The sequence below is a fragment of the Plectropomus leopardus genome, chromosome 11 (assembly GCF_008729295.1).
Source record: "Plectropomus leopardus isolate mb chromosome 11, YSFRI_Pleo_2.0, whole genome shotgun sequence".
Lineage (NCBI taxonomy): Eukaryota > Metazoa > Chordata > Actinopteri > Perciformes > Serranidae > Plectropomus > Plectropomus leopardus.
Window position 1 is genome coordinate 8870229 of NC_056473.1, and position 22243 is coordinate 8892471.

Genomic DNA, 22243 nt, shown 5'->3' on the forward strand with positions numbered 1-22243 from the left:
TTCCCTATCTGCTGACTATTAAACACATTGCTTTTCCATCATTTTAATGTGCAGCCAAATTGTTTGTTGTCCCTACAGCTGACAGATGATGATGACAAAAAGCACAGTAAAACAAACGTTTATTACAGTGAGAGAATTTAAATAACAAAACTGAGATTTGTGGTAATTTGATTACAGTTCATTTACAATCCTCTATATTTACATTTAAGGTATGAGTGTAAGGATATCATCTATCTACAGTTATTTGAGTTACTTAAATAATACACATTATGGTACAGTTCTGTCCAAATAGTGAGCATTCCCCTGATACACCATTACACTCCAGATTAGACTCAGGTTTACAGAAAGGCTTAATAATAGAAAGTGAAAGTTTCTTACAAAAGCATGAAGAGAATGTGTTCTACAGCCAGCTGCATGAGTGTGAAAATTATTTTAACCAAATAAAAAGATCTACATGATTTGTTTTTACCTCTACAGGTGTGTCAAAATGTTATTACAATATTCATTACAAATCTATTTACAATGGGTTTTTATTAACAAGTCTATGCTACAGAGATCCAAGCAGATTACTAAAAACTTGAATTAATATGTAACAAAAAAAGTCTAAAAGAGCTACATATTTTGGCATATGATTCTAAAATTGCAGCCAAACTGCATACATCCTGATGGAAAAGATTCATGTTCACATACAAATATAACATGACTAATCCTTTTAAAAGAATGAAAAAAGTACAGTATGTCCGATAAAGGCAATAAAATAACATATTTGGATGTTTCAGTGCAATTAACATGAGGTCTCTAGATGCTTTTAACAGAATTCAGAGAGCACTGAGGTAAAAAAAAATGTGTGCTGAACAGCTCCACGCCGCTGTGTACCGATACTAAAGCACCGTGGCTTCTTTGAATGAGTTAATCCACCTGAAAGAAAAACAAAAAATATTATTATTAGTGTTATTATTGCTGTCACCATATGCACCAATATGTGGCACCTTTCTTTATACTGTACCTCTGTGCTGTTTGGACGTCATCAGCCTTAAAAATGTAGTACGGCGTGTTTTTGTGAAAAAGCTTAAACTGTAACTTCTGCGATGAATCAACTTTCAACATGAACCCTAACAGGGGCTGACTCTCTAAGGCTGCAACATCCTGCAGGAAGACACAATGATAGACTTATGTTATACGGACATAGGTCAAATCCCCTTTGGTGTAATTCTAACGCAACACTTGGCTTTCACTGATACAAGTAGGAGATCTTACCTCACTTGCAGCGTACGTGTACAGGACCTTGTCTTTGATAACGAACCACAGCCTCTTCCCCTGCTTTTTGTTGCCCTTTGATCTCTGCAGATAACCACTCATGGAGGAGTTGTCTGTGCTTGCCGACACCTAAAACAGACATTCGATTAGTTATCCGGTCACAATAGCCAACAGCGCATGTCGATCGTGACAGAATATCTGTCACCTCTTTGAGGGCTGCAGGTATCTTCTTCTGCTTCCTGGAGAAAGCAAATGTCGCTCTGCTTCCAGGAGATACTGCTGCTGATAGGACCTGCTCACCTGTTGAACACAGGAACATGCAGTTATTGAATGCACTGAATACCAATCTGTGGAGTCTAATCCACACTGATGTTTCAGGCAAGGAAAACAAAAAAATATGATGATGACTGTGTTTGGATCAGATGTTTAGAGGAAAGCCAGACGTACTTTTCTGCTGCTGAAGAACAGTGAAGCACTGGTCACACACTCGTGCTAACTGGTTCTTTAGGTATTCAAGACAGTATTTGTTGGAGGAACACGACTGGCACACAACCTGATGGCATAAAATATGTTATTTTGTGACAACTGTTTTATTTTACAACAGTTAATTTGCAACTCTGTTCGTACAGTTTAAGCCACCTTTTTTGCATCACACATTTGTTGCTGATTTTTTGACAAACAAAAATTTAAATGCAGCATTTTTGTTTTTGTACCCACTTTTCACAGGTTTAAGTTAAAGATCTAAGACTTTTCTATGCACACTAAATACTTATTTCTCTCACATTTTGGTGGCAAATTTGTTAAAATCAGTGTCAGTGAGCACTTCTATCCACCTGACAGATGTGGCATATCAAGATGCTGATTAAACAGCGTCATTACTACACTGGTGTGTCTTGGGATAGTCACAATTAAAGAACCACTCCTCTTGAACGGCTGTGTGAAGCTGCTGGATATTGGCAGGAATTGAAACACGCCGTCATGAACGCTAAGCATCCCAAACATGCTCACTGGGTGACGTGGGGTGAGCATGCATGTCATGTTGTGCAAACCAATCTGGAGACAGTTTATGGTAGTGAACTTAACATTCAATTCATGGGCAACAGCTTCGGTGGACATTCCTGCAGTCAGCATGCCAATGGCACGAGTGGCCTTTTACTGTGACCATCCCATGTCCCACTGTGCAGAAATGATGTATTTTTATATGCCGCACCTGTTGGGAGGATAGATTATCTTGGAAAAGGAGAAGTGCACACTAACACTTAAACCTGCTAGAAAGGGAAGCAAAAACAATAGTGTTGCATTTCAGTGTACATTTGTTTTTTGCGCTTTTTGTCACTTTACCTTTCCACATGCGCGGCAGTGGTGTCGCCTCCACGTCAGGGTGAACTCACAGGTGCAGATCATACACATAGTGGTCCGAGGGTCAGGGATCCATATGGGAGCTTTGGATCCCAAAGGAGCACCATCATCACAATTTCTCAGCTCAATCTGAATATAAATTGAAAAAAAAAAACAACAGAAACACAGGAGTTAGCAGTGATCACTCACACCAGGGTTCCTATGCATTTTACATTTCAAAATTCTACAGTTTCCAGACCCAAACTTTCACACTTCTTGGTAGGTTTGTCAGACCATTTTTTGGTATCTGATTACAAATAGCTAGCCTTTGGAAAACTTCACTACATTTACCAACTGTGGCCATTCAGTCCAAATTTCTACGCGTAAATTTGTATGACTTTCCACTGTCAATTATCTCTGCCCAAAAAGAAGTAAACGAACCAGTGCTACCTATGCTCTTATTATTTTCCCTTAACATATTGAATAAAAAATATATTACTATTCCCCCATACTTTTTAGTCTGTTATAACTAAGAATGGAAAATGACTTGAAAAGGTTATAATATGTCATTTTCATAGTGTCTGTACAGCCTCGTTTATTCACTGTGTTCATGAAAATGACAATGAGTGCAACCATAAAGTTAAGGTTTTCTTAAGCAAAAAAGACAGTCTGTTTTCTTTTCTGGTAACGACATCACAGCATAACTCATAAACGTTCAAACGAGCCTAACTTTTGGTTATTTGTGGTGCTTTGTATTTGCAGTTGATGCAATGGACAGATATTGCTGCATTTTCATTCAAAATTGGTTATCAGGCAGGAGTGTGTGGTCAACCGCACGTCATGCTTCTTGTTTTGCCTTTGACGGAATCAAGCTCGCTCTGAGTCACACTTTGGTTATGCTGAATGCTCCAAATAACATGAAAAAAATAAAAATAAATAAAAAATAGACTTGTTTGTTTTCATCACTAGAGCAGCGGCTCATACACACTGTGAACAGGAAATGTTTGAAGTTCGTTTTCTTGAGGTTGCTATCGTACCTCTTCTGGAGGCTTGCCAGATATAAAACTGATCTTCTTCCTAGTGTAGTCACTGATCGCCGTGGAAATGGCCTCGAGCCATTCATCTCGCTCTGTGGCTGAGCTGCAGAGAGAAAACAGTGTGAATACACACCTACACAGTATTCACTGACCTGTGCACTGCAAGGAAAAACACAGGACGACTGCCATGAAACAAGAGATATCTTTTGTTTGATTACCTTGCTGAGAGAATGAAGGAGCGCTCCACGCTCTCAATCTTCAGCTCATTCTGATAGGCCTCCTGGCTTGGTTTGCTCACCTGTAATTATTCTCATGGTTAGCTGTAATGGCAGCGTATAACATATCCTGGGTTTATAAGATATGCATGTGAAAAGATGACAAGTGTGAGGGAGCAAAGTACTCACCTTCATCCCAGCCAGAGACAACATGTTGTTTAACTTGTACTGGCCTGACTGGACAGGAGTCGTGTACAGCAACGTGTCGTTAAACTATAGAAGAAACAACAAAGGAGCATGAATTACTTTCTCTCCCTTCTGTCTTTTCTGAAAACATCACATAGCGGCTCAGAATGAGATTAAGAAAATACTGTTATAAACAAACTGATTTCAATATTTTTGGCTTCAGTAACCACCATAATGCATTGATATGAGGTGCTACAAAGTTTGAGGTCGTATCATCAAGGGGCTCGATCACATTTGAGCCTTTATCAGGACAATCAGTAAGTCTCTGATCTATAACCCCCTGAGGATCTTCACAGCAGCAGTAGAAAGCAGCAATTCTGTTTGATACAAGAATAAAAAAGCTTTATCTGAAAGCCAGAAAGAGCTTCTCTCTGATCACAATCAAAGCTTCACACAACACACTCTGGACTAACTTCAGGTAGGAGAGCGTGTAGTGGTTTGTCGTGGGTAGATCACACAGTCACTGCAGAATTATCCTGATTATGTTGTTTGAGAATGAAATAAGAGAAGGAAGTGTTTTACTGTACCAAGAAGAACATTCTGGGCTGCATGACCTTCCTGGACAGCTTCTTCAGGATGCCCTCTTTCAAAAAGATCTGCAGCAGGAAAATGTTGTACGATCACATCATGTCTTTTGTTTTACATGTGTTTAGTTTGATGAGCATGATGGGTATTTTCTGACTTTTACCTTTCGTGCTTGGGGAAAAAAATTGCATGAAAAATAATATTTATAAAAATAACTTTTTGTCATATGTGCTTAAATTAAAAAAATAAAATAATACTACTGTGGCTTTCATGTAGAAACAATCTACTGTAGGTAGATTTACAAATGGTTAATTTTTAAATGGTCTTACCCGCCCAGGTTGGACTATCTCGTGATGACCATTCAGACTGCACTGCACCTGAATCAGTTTCTGGAAGTTATCCTTAGAAGAAAAAAAGTGGATATCAGCAACCCATATGGAGCATTTCATCAGCGCATTAATAGAATATGTCTGATCTCTTCTTGATTCTTACCCCTTGTTTCATGATGTCATTGGCATGATTGGCGACCTCTTTGACTATTACAAGGGCAGCTGAGTGGATAGAAATGTGAAAAGTTGTACATCACATTCATGACAGACAATGTTTCCAGTCCACTGACACCATGAGGTGAGTTTACAGTGTGTAGATATTAAAATGCCCTCTTGGTTTACCTTGTGTGTCTTTGTAATCATCTGAGTCTTCAGACAGGTTTTTCAGATAATCTGAAACACAGTGAGAAATATGTAAGTGTCAGCGCCAGCAGTGAAACTACTTTGTCCACTGGGTTACAAGTGATCACTGTTGGACTGTAAATTCCCGGAACATAATCTGAAATTAAAATCCCAGATAAAAAGGTCTGCAGGTGCTTACATAATGCATTTACACAACAGTGACGTGACAAACATTCCTCACATTTTGGTCCTGAGGGATCGACCCTGATCCATTAGACTCATGAAACGCTAAGCTCACTCATGTTAAAGCTTGTGTTATGTCACCAAATCTGATTTGGGCAGCACTTCAAAAATCTTATTATATGAGGATTGAAGGAGCAAGACAGAAATGCCAAACTATTTTTGCTTTGTGTGGACACCAGAGGGCAGCATGATGCCAGTAATGAGACATCGGTCACACACGCAAAGTTTAGGAGCCCACAACGACAATAAAATGATTTTGGAGTTACATAAAACTTGACTTTGACTTATAGACAATGTCAAGAAAATGAAATTGAATATTAACGTGATATGTGATTAATGTAATGCGGTGATAATGTCTCTTTTGCAGATGTACCCGTGAGCAGCAGCTGATACTGAGGAATCCTCTGAACAGGCTTCAGGAGATAATGCTTCAGAGCCAAGTTGGCACAGCGTGGACTGGCCTTGTACAAAAAAAAAAAAAAAAAAAGACATATTACAAATAACACATCCTCTAGGAATAAAATCACCAATCAAGACACAGAAAACAGGAAAAGCAAGCCTCATTACCTCAAACTCCCGTACCACTGCGCCAAATGCCGGGTTCTTCTTACTCTGCTCTTCCAGTAGAGCCACATTCTTGTCAAACTCGCGGATGTATGTGGAGTACATCTTCAGATAGGGCCCTTTCTTTACGAAAATGTCTGCCAGCCGGGCATTCTCATCCCTGTACACAGTGACAGGATAAAGCAGAATGAAATAAACTAGACACTCTGGCACCTCGGTGATAATGTATGCATAATTAAGCTGTGCAATAACCCATGGTACATTATTCCTGTAGGAGTAATAATAAAGTATACAAATAGTATACACACATACATAAACAGTGTTTACACAGTTATGTACTTAACACATTAAGATTTATCTTAAAACCATAGAAAACAGCCTCTAACTAAAGGAGACCGTGCTTTTGTCATTAGAGCCCCTCGACTTTGGAACGACCTGCCTGAGGAGATAAGGCTGGCAGAATAAGAGACATCTATTAAATCACTTTTTTAAACTCACTTTTACATACTTGCTTTTATGTTATGTCACCTTTGTTTTTTAAGTAAACCTGGCTTTGCTCTGATTCAAGCTAATGTTAGATTAAATAATTCCATGTTGGTGCAACCCAGCCATAAGTCATTGTGTTTCTTAGTGTCTATGTTTTGTCACTATTAAACTCTACTACCATCTTTTGGATTTTATGATGTATGGCATTTATGCCCGTGTCAAATGCCCTATCTCGCAATGTAAACAAAGTATAAAATAATTTGTGTTTCCACTCCAAAATTTAACAGGCTCTCCTTTGGCCGCTGCTATGACCTTCAACCATGTATATGTATGTCTAAAAATAGGGACAGGTGTGTCCATATACCTTTGGCTACATTATAGGTAATATCATTTTTTCCCCCCGTTATAGGGTTTTGGGGGGAGTTTTTCGTAGTCGAGGTGAGGATCTAAGGACAGAGGGATGTCGTATGCTGTAAAGCCCTCTGAGGCAAATTGTGATTTGTGATAATGGGCTTAATAAATAAAACTGACTTGATTTGAATACATTGCTAGCAGTAGCACTGATCAAAACACACCAAAGTAAAAACTCTTTTTAATTATTTTTTTTTTTACCATTTGGCCACTCTCTGCTTCAGCTCTCTGAGCAGGTCCTGGTTGAGTTCATAGAGCTGTGGCAGGTAGTACAGAATCTGGTTGAGAAGACGCTCCTCAATCACCGGCTTCCCACTCTGACGAGACGCTGTGGACGCTGCATCACGGAAGTCCTGTGGGTCAGAGAGTCACACAGATAAAGAGTCACATGATCAAATACAGGAACTCAGGCACACAGGGGGGAAACCCAGAGTGTGTCAAGTGTTGAACCTGTTCTCTTTAGGCTTTTGTGAAAATGCAGTACATCAGTATATCAATAGTTAACCTTACTGAAACTCAATAAAGAACAAAACATTAAGCTTTTAAAAATGTCTGATCATGTTTACCAAAACAACACTACAATGAGTTAAGCTCCAGAAACACTACAGCAAGAGAAGTGGCATTAAACATTTGTAAATTTCCACAATATTGTGAATCAGGACTAAAAGATGAAGAGCCTGAAGGTGCTGTTTCTGCTAGTTTTTCTGATGATGTGGAGTTTTTTTGTGGTTTATGAGGACACATGGCAAATAAAACTGCTGGCAGACTGCGGCGCCCAGTAGAGAGCTCCTGTGGTTAACATGTGTGATCTGATGGTGGAGGAGGTGCGTCATGTGGAAGAGGATTTGGCAGGGAATTAGAAACAAATTGGGATGATTCACAAGATAAGAAAAGATTACAATGCAGACATGGCTGAATCAGCAGTGAGAGGTGATTTTTTTTTCTATATATAAGAGCGAAGTGGACAATAACAACAAGAAGCTGTGGCACTAGTTTGGCTGCTTTTTATGTTGAAATGAAAAGGTTACATATCATTATATGGATTGAAAGTACTTAGACTGTGTAGCAAGTAGATGAAACAACACATTTTCATCATGCTAAAAGCTATCAAAGCTTTTCTTATCTTTCTGTTTGGAAAATGGCCCTTTTGGAGACACTATGTTTTCACCTGACAGCCACAGCACACAGAGCAGCGCTGGAAATATGGGCCAACTGATAACTCAAATAAAAACACACAACAAATGGCATGTGGAGTTATTATCAATCAGTGGGTGGAAAGCTGGCTGAATGCCCAGCAAAGATGGAGAATGAACAAATACTAAGTCACCTCTATATTCTTTTGAACTTGACTGATCCTCATTACTGGACTCCATTCCTCTACAGCCTACAGAGACCTGAGCACTTCCTGTCTGAGCTCTGCAACGAGGAGTCAGTGTTTATGAGTCAGTCCCTCTACAATCTAGTTTAGAGACCTTTGTCTCTCCAAACATCTGGTCACACTCATCCTTTTTTGTGGAAATAAAAAGGCTTAAAAATACCAAAACAAGGCTTTAACTTTCAAGTAAATGAGTTATACTTTGAAGTAAAGCAACACTGCAGCCATAAAAGGTGGGACACAGCCCCCTCAACAATAAGAACGTGTGTTGGTTTCCTTCTATAAAAGCATTAAAGTAGCAATGGACCTTTATTTTGACATGGTTTGAGACATTTACACCATAAATTGATGCTGAAAAGAAACAAATTGGTGCATAAAAAGTCACCAAAATGCAGAGCATTAAGTTTCTGACACTCAAAATTTCATGCCACAGCAGCCCCAAACCCCCCATTTCATATGTACTCTCCCAAATGTTAAATTGAAACCTATGCTCTTGATCTAAGGTTACGTGACAGTCAGCAGTATGTCTGCTCTCTATGTATTAGATATGTCTAATCCCTGTTGGCTGTGATTAAATTACATAAGCTATATTATCATTTTCTCATAAACTGCCTTTTTTTGTGAGCGAACATTTTTGTGCTGTGCTTCGGTCTGTGTGTGTGAAAAACATCAGAAAGTACATTGCAGCGTAACAAAAGTATTTGTATCTATTGTCAGATTAGTATGACTTTAACCGACTTTTAAAGGGACACTTTATTCCAAAATCAAAAACATGTATTTTTCCTTTTCTTGTAGTGCTAATTATCAATCTAGATTGCTTTTGAGTGAGTTGCAGAGTTTTGGACATATCGACCATCAAGATGTCTGCTTTCTCTCCAATATAATGTAACTGGATCGCACTTGGCTTGTGGTGCTTTAAACAATAAAAAAAAATACATTTGAAAAAGTCAACAGTAAGGTCTCTTTCAGGAAATCATTACCCAGTTACTAAAGATAATCCACAAATCTTGCTGTGAGCAGTTTCATGTTGAAACTACATTTTTTTACCAAATGACATCAGCCATGTCACTGTGCAGAGGAAGTATGCATCTGCTGCTAGTTAGCCTAGCACCAATGAGCTAGCTAACGTTATAGCCATTAATGTTTACATATCACGCTGCTACCGTCTGCATGGTGATATGGTTGATGGGTGTAGTTTTGTAGGAAGAAAACAATTCCTACATGAAACTGCTCACAACAAGTTCTGTGGATTATCTTATGCAACTGGGTCATAATTTCTAGATTTCTAGATTGATAAATAGCACTACACGAGGAAAAATATGTATTTTTTTGATATTGGGGTAAACTGTCCCTTTAAAGTTGGTTAGAGTCATACTGATCTGACAATAGATACAAATACTTTGGTTACTCTACAGTGTATCTTCTGACATTGTTTCTCAAATTTATTTTGAGGGAAGTACAGCTTTTCATTTCAGTGGCTTGGATTCATTACAGATTAAATGTCTCAAAACATCACAAAGAGACAACATGAGTCCACTGAAGTCTAGAGGTGTAGTGTTACCGTCAGATCGCACCAGAAAGTCTGGGGGAAACCGTGAGGAATGTGAGCTGTGTGGTCGAAACCGATGGGAGTTAGGTTGTACACGCAGTCTTCTCCTGCATGGGGTGTGTCCCAGTGGCTAACATAATGAAACACATATGAAGAATGTGGGCTCACCCAGTACACTAGCACTAGATAAAACATACGGGGAGCTGAAGTTCAACTTTTTTAACTGTATGTCGTGTGGCTTGCTGCATATGTTTAGATAAGGATGGTATTTTTTGAAAAACAATCATATATTGTTGCCTGTTTAATATTTGTGGTTTTCAGGCCTTAAACCATCACCAGTTCACATGTGGCCAATTTCTGTACACTAAATAATACGTTTAAAGTTATCTACCTGTAAAAATATGTAATTTGATTTCTCATTACACTTTCCCCCCTTTTTAGGAGGTTTAAAATATCTGTTTTCTTTCACAGCAAACATAAAGGTGTAAAATGACATTAAGTGGTGATGTTTCAGGGTACTCACAACATGAAGCAGCTTCAGGACATCAACAAACCTAGAAAAACAAATAATAGGGAGCATTAAAGTGATTATAACATATGAGTATCGTTATAGAAAAGAAAGAGTCTCTTACCTAAAAACATACATTTTTGAGATATCTGTCTCCACTCTATACAATGGGTGTGAATTGAATCTTGTCTGTTGCTCACATCATAAAAATATAGAATTTAAACATTCAAGAGCTACGTTTAACCAAAATCAGTGTTATTCTAATGATATGCAGACCTTTTTCATGAGTTTTCATGTAACATGAGAGAAAAAGTCCCTGTGAACCTTGTTGATAGCAATGCATGTTTATTATCCAGAGCAGTGTTGTCGTCAAGACGACCTTATCGCGACCAAGTCTTGACTAAGACCAGAGTGTATTGAGATTGAGACCAGACCAGTGTGAGCCCACATACTGCATGACACACTTAAAAGAAAATGTGGAAAATGCAAAACCATGGGCACTCATCAAATTGACCTGAAAGATCCACATTCCCATAAAAAACACCCACAGAAAACCAATAAAGATTACTCTCCATTCACCTCTTTTATCACCATACTTTATATAAAAAACGTCTTGATAAAATAATAAAAGGCAAAGCAGAGGTGAATTTTATGTACAGGAAATTTTCTTCATTTTCTGTGAGAAAACAATAAAAACACCAAGGAGCTGAAATTAAAGGAACAGGCTTACACTACACTTGTCTTGAAATAAAATTTGAAGTTCTCTTTGTGTGAGACCAAGACAAGATTGAGCAAACGTGGGTCAATTCCAAGACAAGACCTTCAAAAAGTGGTCTTGAAATCAATCTTGAGTACTACAACACTGATCCAAAGTAGAGAGAACAAAATGAGATGTTAAACTCTATTTTTCTAACATTGTGAGCACCACAAACAACATTCCTTCCACTACAAATGTTCAGGGTGGAGGCAAAAACCTCAAAACCTGGGCAACTAAAGCCAAAACGATACCACACCCCCAAAATGTGAGTGTTTCTTTTTTCATGTTTTGACCGAACATCGTGAAAAACAAATGAAGACTCTTACACACTCTCAGAGCTCATAATTTCTGTGGCGATGTGGTGAATCTTGCTCTTCTTCTGTCCACTCTGTGTCTGACAAAAAAAAAGGTGCAAAGACACAGACTCAGAATTACAATGCACTATAATAAATCACAGCAAAAGCTCTCACAGCAGATACACACTGTGAATCACAATAAGAGGTCACTGAAAACAAGTCAACGCAGAGTCAAAAGGAAGAAAAGTTCTTCCCCCCGCGACCAAATTAAAAAGTTACCTATAAAACCTTGCAACAAAGGACAAAGACTGAGAGGTGGAAGTATTTCTGAGCACTTCCAGGGACTGAGGTCATAAATCTAACCGGGTCTGTTTCTCACCGTGCTCTCCTCTGGCTGCTCAGGGTCTCCTTTACTTGAGATGGAGCTGCTATCGCCCTCGTCCTCTGAGGTGTTGGCCATGATGTCATCATCGGAGTGGCCACCATCCAGGGGTGTCACCTCCTCATCGACAGAGCTTCTGTCAAAAGGGGCAGAATGCTAAGGTCAGAGGAGAACACAGGCAGATGCAAACTGTACAGCTGTTTTGGAGGAAGCTGTAGTCATTTATTACCTGGAATTAACGCCTTATATGTCGTCACGACGGTTATTAATGCTTCAAATGTTGCTCCAAGGAAGTTACATATTCTAAAATATGGATGCTTGGCACTATTTTAAACCTGGCAGCACAGAAGATCTACACAATCAGCTTAATTTCAAGGTGGACACCCAAAATTATCATCACTGACCAAATGTCTCCCCTTCTGTCCCTCAGTTGTGACATTGAATGAAGGCTGGAAAACTGCTTTTGTAGAACATTATGATTTTGCAGTGAAGTAGACCTTTCACCTTTTGGAAATCATATGTTATCACTTTAACAATTTATCCTACTGGATACTGGTGTGAAATTATGACATAATTAGCATGTATTCTGTTTGAAAAACATTCAAAACATGTTTTGTGAGGTCACAGTGACCTTTGACCTTTTAACACCAAATTCTAATCAGTTCATCTGTGACTCAAAGTAGACATTTGTGATAAATTTGAAGAAATTCCCCCAAGGTGTTCATGGGAAAATATGTTAACAAGAATGAGACAGATGAAAGATCACCAAAATCTAATCAGTTCATCCTTGAGTCAGAGTGGAATGTTTGTGCCAAAAATTCAGAACTTCCCTAGAGGTGTTCTTGAGATATCACATTCACAAGAAAGAAAGTGATGGATGGGTGAATGGAGGGATGGACAGCCCACAGACATAATGCCTGTGGCTGGTGTGGGGGCATAAAAACGAAGTCATATGTTATTTATAGAGGAGGTGGAAGAAGATGAGGTTTAAAATAAAAGCACCAGTGTCAGCACAGAATCTGAAGGAGAATGTGTTTTTGAAAGAAAAACTGTCAGTCCAGCAATGTTTGAATACTGCACTGATTCAGTGGGAGTCATAAAAAAAAGAACTCGCAGGAAAGGGAGCACTTGACACAACCGGAATAAACATTTAATGATAACCATCAACACGGTCACATGACACGGTCCAGCTGCTTGCTTCGAGTCGGGTCACAAAGCACAAACGACAAACAACTGTAAACCACTAACCATCACACACACACACAGCTTTAATATGACTACAAGTGAGCTGCTAAAATGGAACTGCACCACAGAGAAACTACATATCTAAAATGCCTCTATTCCCAGTGGGAGCAGTACATGTGAAACAACAGCTCCTCCCTGTACAAAACTGCGAAAAAGAAATGGGCCAAGGCCGAGCAGCAAATGCAATAATCCAGAGTCTGTGGGTCTGACACACTGTGGCATGTTTACAATAGCTGCTGCATTCAGCTGTGACTGTTCTCTGTTTGTGAGCCGCTCTTTTAAACATGTGATTGTTGCACAGTTTGAGCTAAAGAGGGGCGACACACTAAGCTGCACAAGGCCGAGCGTACAGTTACACAAACTCTAATCCTATTTTCCAACTGACTTCTGCTCACTGCTCATTCATAATGCAACATATGGCTTCTTTGCATTAAAGGACCATTAAAGACATTACTACCAAAAATGAATGCTGCGGCTTCTCATAGTATTCTAGAGGTTATATTGAGCAAATAAATTAAGCACTAAGCTGAAAACCCTAGCCAAATTTTATAAAATTAGTTAGCCCAAAGGCATAATTTCTCACCTTCCCAAGAGCAACTGTGTATTTGCGCATGTGGCCATCTTAGATTTTGTAAAATTTCTGGCTTGCAGCATTTAAAAGAATACTTCACTCAAAAAAAAATTATCATTTGTATTTAAATTATTTGTTTTGTTTTATGTTGAACTCCTTAAGAAATGTAAGAGAGGGCCGCGTTCAACAACAGCAAAACTATATCAAAACATCCGTTTATAAACTCTCACACAACTTGTGGACTATGATCCAATTATCCAAAACACACACATTTTCACTAAAATCTCACAGCTTAAAACACTTATGCATAACAGTCTCAGCGACAGACGAGCAGAGCACCTAGGAAAGCGTGTACATTGTAACTCTGTGCAGGTATGCTACTCGTATACAAAGCGTTTTAAATAATAATGTTTTAACATTAATGCATGTGTATGGGAAGCACTGAGCATACGACTGTATAAACGAGACTTGGATTATAATGATTATTTTGCAGGAGTTGTGTGATTCGTCAAGAATCTTCTCCGTTTTTGGATTCTTCGTTCACCGTGGAGGCATGCCATAAAGACAAAGTTTCCTCGTGAATTTAAGCGACTACTTTGTGAGTAACTGATAAAAGAATGGTCATTTATTTGTGAAGTATTGCTTTCAATATCTAATAAGGAAAGAAACAGCAGTATCTTCATTCACAAAGCTAACTGTTTTGTAGTGACCATTTCTTTGAGTTCATCTAAAACTGCGGACACTGGGTTTTGTGGCTTATGCAAAGTAGCATGGTTTCTAGAAAGACACACTGCTGTTTAAAAGTACTTTGAGCAACATAAACCTGAACAAATAAAACAACATTATCTGCATGGATAGATAACATTAGAGATAATTGAGAAAAAGTGTCTTTTTGTACTTTTAAATGAACTGACCCTTTAAGAATTGCAACATTTTAAGTGCCCTCTATCCTCAACATTAAAAAGACAAAACAATCCTGGCTTTTAGGCCAAAGGTTGTGCAGTGTTGCCTCTGATTATGACTTCTGGCATGAAAACAATTCTAGATTTATCTTAATCATGAGGTCAACCCACAATCCATCAGCACCTGAACGGCTAAGCACGTGTGCCGTCGTACCAGTATCACCACATTAAACTCACCTGACTGGAATCTGGAACAAAAGACACAGTGACAAGCTTCTCTATGTTCCTCCCTTTTTACAAATGGTACACAGTCACCCTCTGTAATTAGATCTGTTTTTGAGCTTAACATGGCGGCGCGACTGACATTTGCAGCGCCTTGTACTAGTGTCCATTATGCAGTGCAAGACAAGACAAGCACTTCTTCTCTAAATGCTGTTTAATGCATTTTGCTCCAAAGTGTCATTTTCTTCTGTACTAACATATTTTTAGTTGTATTGTTCTTATGTAAAATTTTAGAGAAAACTTGTATCCTGTCTTGTTACACTGCTTTGGGTTGGGAGGGACAGCCTTTTATTTTCATGCCTCCATTCTGGCGATAGCCATTGCTGGAGGCAATATATTAGTGGGTTGTCCCATTTTCATTAATGGGATATCTCAAGAAAACCTGGATGGAGTTTTTTTTTCAATTTGGCACAAACATCCACTTGTACTCAAGGATGAACTGATATGAATTTGGTGTTCAAAGGTCAAGGTCACTATGACCTCATAAAACATGTTTTTGCCCATAACTCAAGAATCTATATGCTAATTATGACCAAATGTTATGCAAATTTCTAATAGGTTAAAATGATAAATTGATGACATTTTATATCACAGAGGTCAAAAGTCAACGTCACTGTCACGTCATAATCTTCTGCAAAAACTCCTGCACAAAACAAGAACTAACTGTACAGAGTTGTTAAAGTGGAACGCAAGATAACCGGACCAATGAGCAGTATTACTCAGCAGATCACAGCAGATCCACTGCGCCCTTTATGGCCTGAGTATGTGCTCTTACCTTCAGGGCACAGGTAGAGCATGGCCAGAATGCAGACTAAAAGAGGCATCCCATCATTTGTCCCATGCAGAATTCAGCTGCTTAACAAGCTCTAATCACAGGGCTGGAACTGTACTTTTGTAACTCAACTTAACAAAACTAGACTTAATTTAATTTACTTAACTTAACATTGACTTAAAATTGACTAAAATTAACTTAATGTCCTTATTATGTTCTTAGTGTCATTATATATCTGGTGATGATGCTTTTTTTATGTCTAATTATGTTGTTTTGTTATGTTTTTATGTTATATTACATTCATACAGCATTTTCTTGTTCCCCTTTAGAAAATAAGGGAAATCCCCCAATATATTCATAGATGAGATCAAATATGAGGTTCTTAGGGAAACTTGACAAAGACATAGAAATAAATCTACCTCTCATAGTCTGTTGGGGTCTGACATTGTTGGCTTCCAGGGTTTTTCTCAAAGGACATGTATGGCTCCTGCTCCTCATATATGCCCTCGTCGTTATACAGTGAGCTCTGCCAGGGTGTAGGCTGTGAGATGGAGGTCCGAGGGGATGCCACATGTACATTCATGTAGTCTGGTATCTCCTCATAGTGAGGCATGTTCTCATAGTAAACAGCAGAGAACTCCTCTCCGTCCACGTTTTGCTCCACTCCGATCAGCGGACAGGAGAATTTACGTGGCGCTCTGAGATGCTCGGGGAAGTCCTGACATCCGTCCACACTTTGCTCGTTCTCATTCGCCGTGCAGTCTGAGTTCTGGCCTCCTTTCACTATCAGCTTGGGAAGCATCTTCACAGAGAGCTTCAAATCCAGCAGTTTCCGGAAAGAGTTCCTCTTCTGTCCATCAGAGCGTTGGAGGTCGGCACCGGAGAAAGATTTGGCCCTCTGTTTGCTGGACCGAGAAGGCTTGGTAATTCCAGGTGTTGAGAGTTTACTTCTCGTTTCCTCATCAGGAGGCAAAGGAAGCTCCTTCATCACTCTCTCCTTCAAAACACAGTCCCGTATCGGAGGGTCCTGCCTTTTTTCATCATCTCCTAACTCTTCTTTCTCCTCAGAGGATTCCTTCCTCTGCATAAATGCCATCGGGCTGCTGTGTCTCTGGGGCTTCTTGGGAGTGACCTTGACCACCCTGTCCTCTGCTGCCACGGTGACGGCAGGAGGCTCCGGTTGATCGAGTAAACTGCAAGAAGGAGGACTATGTGTGAAATCACTGTAGACTCCCTCCCGATTATCCGTTCCCTCTTTCTCCACCTCTTCATCCTCCTTGTCAACCGATACCTCCATCTCCTGGATGCTGCTGTCCCACCCCAGGTCTTCCTCCTCCACATCCTTTGGGAGCGTCAGAGGAGCAGAGGTTGGTGCTTTCTCAGGTGCACACAGTAAAGGCTTTTTCCTGGGCGGAGGCGCCGGCTGAGCGCAGGCTTTCCTCACAGACAGAAAACTTGACTGCTTGTTTCCAGCAGGTACACTGACAGACACTGATGAGCTGCCCTTCCCCTCCACCTTCACCTCTGTGACGTTCACATCCTGGCTCGCAATCTCCGCACTCTCCTCCTCCACCTTTTCCTGGCGGACTATCCTGGGTTTCCGTGGTACAGGGACAGGGATGGGCTTCCTCCAGGCTGCTGGGACTGGTTTGGGCACACAAGATATTTTCTTCGAGCCAAGAGCATCTTCCTCCGGAGCTGCTTCAGGTACGCTCTGAGGGAGGACGTTACCATTTGCCTCATCGCTCCACGTTCTGTATGGAAGGGACGGCCTAACAGCGCTTGCTGTGTTGATGTCTGTGTTGAGATTTCTGTCCAAAGTTTCTTGAAGAGGTTTTTGGTTTGTGAGTTGAGTAGAAGAGATCATAACTTTGCACTTTTTCTCTCCGCTGTTATCCAAAGTACCTCGGACAAGCTTTCTGTTTGTGTTCCTGATGCACATGCAGTTTTCCTGGCTACACAGACAAATAGGAATGATATAATCCCAGTCTGGCTTTTTGTTCTCTTGCTGCTTTGCATTTTGGGAGTTAAGAAGACCTTCGATTCGCGGGGTTTCTTGGCTCTTTGAAGCTGGTGGTTTGGATTCCACAGAAGTAGTGAGTTTGGAGAGGCAGGGTTTGGGGGCCAGAGCTGGTTTAACCCTCCTCTGTGTGCCAGGAGAAGGGAGCGAGAGGCAGGAGTCTCTTCTGGGGGTTGAGGGGGACATCCCTGGCCTCTGAGGCTGGGCCAGCTTTGGTTTTGGGGCCACAGGTGGCTTTTGCATGCCTGATGAGTGATAAAAAACAAAAAATGTGAACTTGTAATTTAGACTGTCTACTATGAATCAAAGCCTCGTGTAACAGGCTCAAAAATCAGATTCAAATCCAAAACACATAAAAAAAGATTATGGCTATAATCTGACACATTAAAAAAGCACATTCTGAATATCCAGATGGTATATTTGATGCAATTTCAGTAGAGGGACAGATGTTTCCCTCCTGATCATTCACTCCTCAACTCTTTTGCTTCGCACTGATCCTAACGTAGTGACAGCTTAGTGAAAAAGTGCTGTAAAGTACTGAACCACCTCTCCAGGGGGTTCAAATATCACATGGCTTATGTATGCCACTCCACACAACAGCACTGTAATCCGGCTAATGGTGCGTGTTAACAGGCAGAGAAAGCGGAGGAGGAGCAGATGGGAGGTGATGAGAGGGAGAGAAATGGAGGAGGGGGCGCAGGGACTGGTCATGCAAACTGGTGCATCTGGCTGAACTGGTGTCCTAGAATCTTTTGTGGTGGACAAAACAATAACACTCTGACCTGCTGACAGGGACGGATGTTGTTTTTTTCCCTCAGCACATATTTCCTCAGTGAGCAAGCCACAGGTTTGACAACAAACACATCTACAAGGCTATGAAAGTAAATCAAATGAATTTTGATTTTGGAGGTTTTAGGCACAATCAACTGCTCGCTGACTGATGGGGAAATATGTGGGGCATGTCCAAAATATTATAATAAAAAATTGCATTGAGAGTCATTTACCTTTACAACAAACAGGCTTTTATAGGTACTTTCACTTTACTTAAATACTTTAATCTCATGCCACTTACTAATTCCTCTCCTGTACATTTCAGAGGTAAATATTGTACCTCTACTCCATATTTGATAACTTAAGTTTCTCTTACAAAATATCGGCTGTATTCTTTCAAAAACATGGGAAGCGAAAATCACCCCAAAATCAACATGAAATGAGTAAACCAAAACAAACAAAAAACACAAAAATAACCACAAAATAGCAAAAAAAAAGGAAGGAAAAGAAGAAAAAAGGAAAAAAAAGAGGAAATTCAAAAACAAATGAGAGAATTATCTAAAAAGTATGTACTATGTATATAATTTTCTAAATCTACTAATTTGTTACCAAGCTGCTCATTGCCTTTTCCCAATGTTTTTGAAAGATCAAATCAAAACAATTTGCTCAGTGTCCAAAGGTTTAAATACTTGTAAAAGGCATCTGAACTGAGCAGTGATGTCAATCCAGGTTTTGAAGGGTTAAACATGAGGACTTGCTGCTTTTCCTTTGCATTATTTTGATTGATTGATTGATTGATTACAATTTATTCAAATGTTTCTTCATTGAGTACTTTTACTTATGAATACTTTATTTCCCTGATTTTTCTTACCTACTTTTACATTACTATGACTTTTTAGTAGTAAGAGATGTTTGTACTTTTACTAAGGGATCTGAATACTTAAATGCTGCATGCACACAGTTTATCTATGTCTCCCGATGTTTTTTTTTTTTCAATCTCGAAAATGTTATTATACTAACTTTTTTGGCTGTTTTAACTCAAACATAGAAAAACAAATGCAGTGGCAGCAGATTAGCTTCAGCTGGACGCCCTACAGTCATAAATCTGTTGCGTCTTCCTGATCTTTATCTGCACTGCCCCTAGGAAATAAATAATTAACCAAAACACACATAAATACATACTTCTCGTCATTATGCTTCCTGATTTGCCATTTATTTGGTCTGTAGAAATGTTGTATTCACTACAAAAAAACAAAAACTTTGTCAATCACCGAGTTTGCAGTCACTTACCTGAGTTCATCATCGCTTCTGTCACTTCGCTTCTGTTTTTGTTACTTCAGTGCCGCGGAAACAAACCAGATTTTGTGTCCGGATGCATCACAATCCATCTACTCCTATCCAAATAAGTTATCCATCCAAAAATATATAATTTCTCCGCTTTTGTTCGAAGCAACACATGTGATCCTGCTGCTGCTCTCAGGTCACTCTCCGCACTGACTGGCTGCCAGCTTCATCAACCAATCAGCTTCCTCTGTGTTTCCGCAAACAATCCACTAGGGGTCCTCAGGGGCCACAAGCTACCAAGACAACCAAAACAAAACCCCAGAGCATAATTAAGTGTAACATTAACGAAGTCAAAACAGCGTAAGAGAAAATATTGAACGCTCTGAAGAAAGGTTATTGATGTGATTAACATCTACCAACTGCATTTAGACTGCACCATCTTTACTCAGAACTCCCCACCCACACATTCAGTATCTTTCCACCTACATCATCATCATTGACAATATTAATATCACAAGTGTGACTAAGAGACTAAACATGAATGGCAGCCAGCTGATGCTTTGTAAGCTAAATTTGATACAGTTGAGGAAGTAAAACAAACAAAAACCCCCGCATCATTTCTGGGTGGTGCTTTCATCATGCTGTAACTGTGTCACCAGGTTGATTCATTAGTCACTGTTACAGGAAACAGCTCTGGATAACAGGAGGGAGTAAAGAAACCGTTTTTTGTAAGAAAAATATATAGAGCATCAATGTGTAAATGACGTATTTCTCAATTAAATAATAGGTTATATATTAGGGTTGGGGTTAAAAATGATACAGCATAGTATCTTGCGTTGCAACACTGATACACAAATGCCAAGTATCTATTTTTTTATGTGTGATTTGATTTACTTCAAACATGTAAAAAAGAAAATAAAGAAATGTTTGTACGAACATGCAAACAGACAAAAATGTAATATTTACAGACAATAAAAAAACATAAAGCAAAAGCAATGGTCTATGATACAAATTTATTTAATCCCATCCCTTTTCTAGTCTTTGAATTCTAAATCACCAGCTTACTTATTAATTTAAATCTAACTCTAACTAACTAAACATATATGCATACACCCACATACCAAAAACCAAATTTTTACATTTTATATGTCCAGACATACATATATAAATCTTAAATATGTCTTTATATGTAAAGTTGTATGTTCCAGTATTTAAAATGTATGTGCACATATTGCACATATATCCAATTTTTGAAATGGGGGAGGAAGGTGAATAGCAGCTTGTCAAGATCCAGAGATATCAGATAATCATAATAAACAAAAAAAAATCAGTACTGGATAGTCTGGCGTTTTTATTAAATACACTCATGAAATATTACAGTGAAAACAGATATTTTATGTGAGTAAAGGCCCAAATGAAACGTCAGTGATTGTTCCGCATGCTCCTCAGGATGTCAAAAATCATTTTGCATATCAGGTACAGATTAGACTAATCAGCAGTGCCAACCCACAAAGTCAACAAACAAGATATTTGCATTCTGGTAACACATAAACCTAAAGTACAGTGGACTGATACGGATATAATCCCGTCCTTGCATATTCAGCGTGTGATTACAGGAACACGGGGGAGTGCTGGGTTCTTCTTCGGTTTCATACTAAAGTCTCTCTGATGTTTTTGTGAAAGCTCATGGACCCGACTGTACTTCCTGTTCAGGAAGAAGACACTGAGCTGCTAATTCGACTGCATTCATTAACAACATGGACAGAATCAAATATGGTAAAGGTGCATAAGAAGACAACACAGGAATTAAAGAGAAAATATGTGTTGCAAACCATAAAGATACATTTCAGGAGTTTGCAGTTTGAATCTTTTTAAAGTATGAGTTTGGTCACAAACCTCTGATTGACCTTTTCCGTTTCCACTGAGGCAGTCAGCGTTGTGTCATCTCCTCCTTTCAGTCTTGCTACTTGTGAGTTGTGTGCATCTGTGGCTGCAGTGATGTTGTCTGTATCACTGCAATAAAATGACAGAACACTTTGTACACCAGTAGTGTAAAGTACATTTACTCATGTGCAATACTTAAATGAAAGTTTTGAGGTTCTTGTATTTTTCTTGAGCATTTCTGTTTTAAGACATTTTATATTTTTTAATGTGGACTTGTTGGAGCAGTTTATAAAATATGATTACTATTAAACTACCCAACAGTATGAAGCAGATAAAACTGGCTCCGCCTTGACCATCTACTACTACATCATTAATAATAATCCAATGATATAACACTGACAGGGGTGACTTTAATATTTGATGTTTAAGTACAATTTGTTGTTGATACTTCCATACCTTTACTGCAGTAAAACTCTGAATAAAGGACTTCTACTTGTAATGGAGCATTTTAACAGTGAGGTATTGGTACTTGTACTTCGGTAAATTGTTTGAATTCTTCTTACACCACCTTTGATCACAATCAAAGCAGTAAACTTAGTTTAAGGACTACCTCACTCACAAAAGGATCATTTGTAAGTCAGTTAGTCATGCC

At 39.1% G+C, this 22243-nt stretch overlaps 1 protein-coding gene across 1 annotated transcript; it reads right to left on the reverse strand.

The window, feature by feature from the left end:
* Positions 1 to 102: 102 nt before the first annotated feature.
* On the reverse strand, positions 103 to 20086 carry LOC121949903 (FYVE, RhoGEF and PH domain-containing protein 6-like). Its single transcript, XM_042495738.1, has 21 exons — positions 19714 to 20086; positions 16052 to 17897; positions 11858 to 11996; positions 11509 to 11576; positions 10441 to 10471; positions 7195 to 7346; positions 6100 to 6256; positions 5906 to 5993; positions 5290 to 5340; positions 5111 to 5169; positions 4948 to 5019; positions 4621 to 4689; positions 4037 to 4120; positions 3851 to 3930; positions 3633 to 3735; positions 2599 to 2745; positions 1705 to 1810; positions 1463 to 1557; positions 1258 to 1386; positions 1007 to 1146; positions 103 to 918 (listed from the first exon to the last, which is right to left on the reverse strand). The coding sequence occupies exons 1-21, from the start codon at positions 19724 to 19726 to the stop codon at positions 882 to 884; spliced, it is 3666 nt and encodes a 1221-aa protein (XP_042351672.1). The 5' UTR covers positions 19727 to 20086; the 3' UTR covers positions 103 to 881.
* Positions 20087 to 22243: the final 2157 nt, after the last annotated feature.